Here is a 2,137-nt window from a genome sequence, read left to right on the forward strand (position 1 = left end):
CCTCACCACCACTTGACTACTGGTGTTGGTGTCCCCGTTACTTAGCAGTTTGGTCAAAGAGACTGATAGAGTAAGTACCAGGTTTGAATAAAAAAAAAACAAAAAAAAACACAAGTACCGTGGTCAATTGATTCGACTAAAGATTCAAGGCAGTGCTCCAGCATGGCCTTGAGTGACTGAAACAAGTTAAAGAAAAGAAATGAAAGAAAAAAAAGCTATGGGGGATACCATCAACAATGAGTCATAAACACATGACCACAATGCTGCAATGTGATTGGTTGTCTGTATTTAGTATTTTAACTTCTTTTTCTATGTGTGTTGTTCATTACAGCTTTAATGGGAATCCAGTAGAGATGTTTAGGCTATTCCAGGTATGCCAGGAATATGGTAAAATTGGGTTAAAGCACATGGAGATAAAATAAGAGAAACCTTGTGCTTACCGTTATCTTCAGGCCTGGCATCAGTTTCTTCATTAATTACAATAGAAGGATCTGTTGTCTCTGGTTTAGAGATAACCCCAGATATGTCTTGTCGCAGCTCGACAATCTGTACATCAAGATCTGAGATTCGGTTCTTAAGCATATTATTCATTTGATGCAGTTCTTCAGATAACAGATGTTTCGAAGATAGCACATTCTGAAGTTCTTCTTTCAACGAATGCACATGTTTGGTTAGGAGTTTATTCTGTTCATTAAGTTGATAAACAGTCTCCTATTTCAAAAGAAAGAAAAAATTTTAAATGAAAACAAAAAAAAAAAAAGAGCAAAAAATATATCTTTTATCTTTGGCCACAGGGATATGGTACCTTGCTTGAAAGTTGCTAATGGCAACTGGCACTCTGTCAGTTACAATGACAGGTTTTCCAGTTGATCCGATCAACAGAACAACCTGCTCGTGAAATTAACATGCAAGTGGCTAAGTACTCCACAGACACACATACAGTTAACATAGTTCTCAGGGAGATTCAGCGTGACACAGAATGTGACAAAGCTGGCCACCCCTTTCGAAATACAGGTGCAACTCATTTTTGCCCACTGAGTGGACTGGAGCAACGTGAAATAAAGTGCCCTGCTCAAGGACACAACGCGTCGGCTGGAATTGAACTTATGACCTTACAATCATGAGCAGAATGCCGTAACCACTAAGACACACACATTTCCGACAACAATGAAGGTGGAATTTTATTGCCCTCTCATCTTCTTTGTTATCCCCCCGTCTATGATGGACGCTCTCTTCTATCCTCTGCATCATGCCACCTGCTTAATGAGGAATGGCATTAGCTTGTTCTATAGTCAATACCTGCATGGTCACCTGTTAATCACTTTACATCTCTCTCCTTATCATGGTGCCTGAATAAAGAGGGACGACATCAGAACTGTTGGGGCTCAACACCACTCACCATCTTGCTACCCATTTCCCTCTCTCTCACCCTCTACCAATGACATTAGTTATCCTCCCTCTACCGATGACATTAGTTATCCTCCCTCTCTCCCCCTCCACTATTGATATTCATTATTCTCCCTCTCTCTCTCCCCCTCTACCGATGGCATTCATTATTCTCCTCTCTCACTCTCTCCCCCTCCACCAATGGCATTCGTTTCTCTCTCTCTCTCTCTCACCATTGCCTATTTCTATTGCTTTCTACTACTTTCTTTCTCACACTACTCTCTCCTCAATAACTCAATGTACACATGCATCAGCAACTCTGCTTTATTACTCATTCTTCCATTATCCTGTCTTCCTACATATCTCCCTCTTCCATCATCACAACACTCAACATATAGCTGCCTATCATTGTCTCTCTTCCATTACTTCATCCCTCGCCACCCACTCACTCCAACCATTCTGTTTCTCCCATCAGATCCATGCTATTCTTTCTTTCACCCTCCAATACAGAGGAGGCAGGACTTTTTGATATTGTAGAAGATAAGGCAGCCTCTCTAGTGCTGGTGCCATGAAATAACGCACTGAGTATATTCTATAAAGTGGTTGGTGTAACGAAAGGTGTTCAGCCATAGAAAACATGCCAAAAATGGAACACAAAATTGCAGCACAGCCCCCCCACCCCCACCCACAATACAACTAACAGGGCAGGAACTCCAAATAACAACTAAGATGGGATGTGATGACCTGTTCA

At 41.4% G+C, this 2,137-nt stretch overlaps 1 protein-coding gene across 1 annotated transcript in view; it reads right to left on the bottom strand.

Annotated features, from left to right (window-relative positions):
• The window catches only part of LOC106877925 (uncharacterized), a 48,558-nt gene that overhangs the window by 7,486 nt on the left and 38,935 nt on the right, over positions 1-2,137 (bottom strand). Inside the window, exon 9 of the mRNA XM_052972037.1 lies at positions 441-711. Within this exon, the coding sequence (XP_052827997.1) occupies positions 441-711 (271 nt within the window). The remainder of the gene's footprint in view (positions 1-440; positions 712-2,137) is intronic.

Source organism: Octopus bimaculoides, chromosome 12, assembly GCF_001194135.2.
Source record: "Octopus bimaculoides isolate UCB-OBI-ISO-001 chromosome 12, ASM119413v2, whole genome shotgun sequence".
NCBI lineage: Eukaryota > Metazoa > Mollusca > Cephalopoda > Octopoda > Octopodidae > Octopus > Octopus bimaculoides.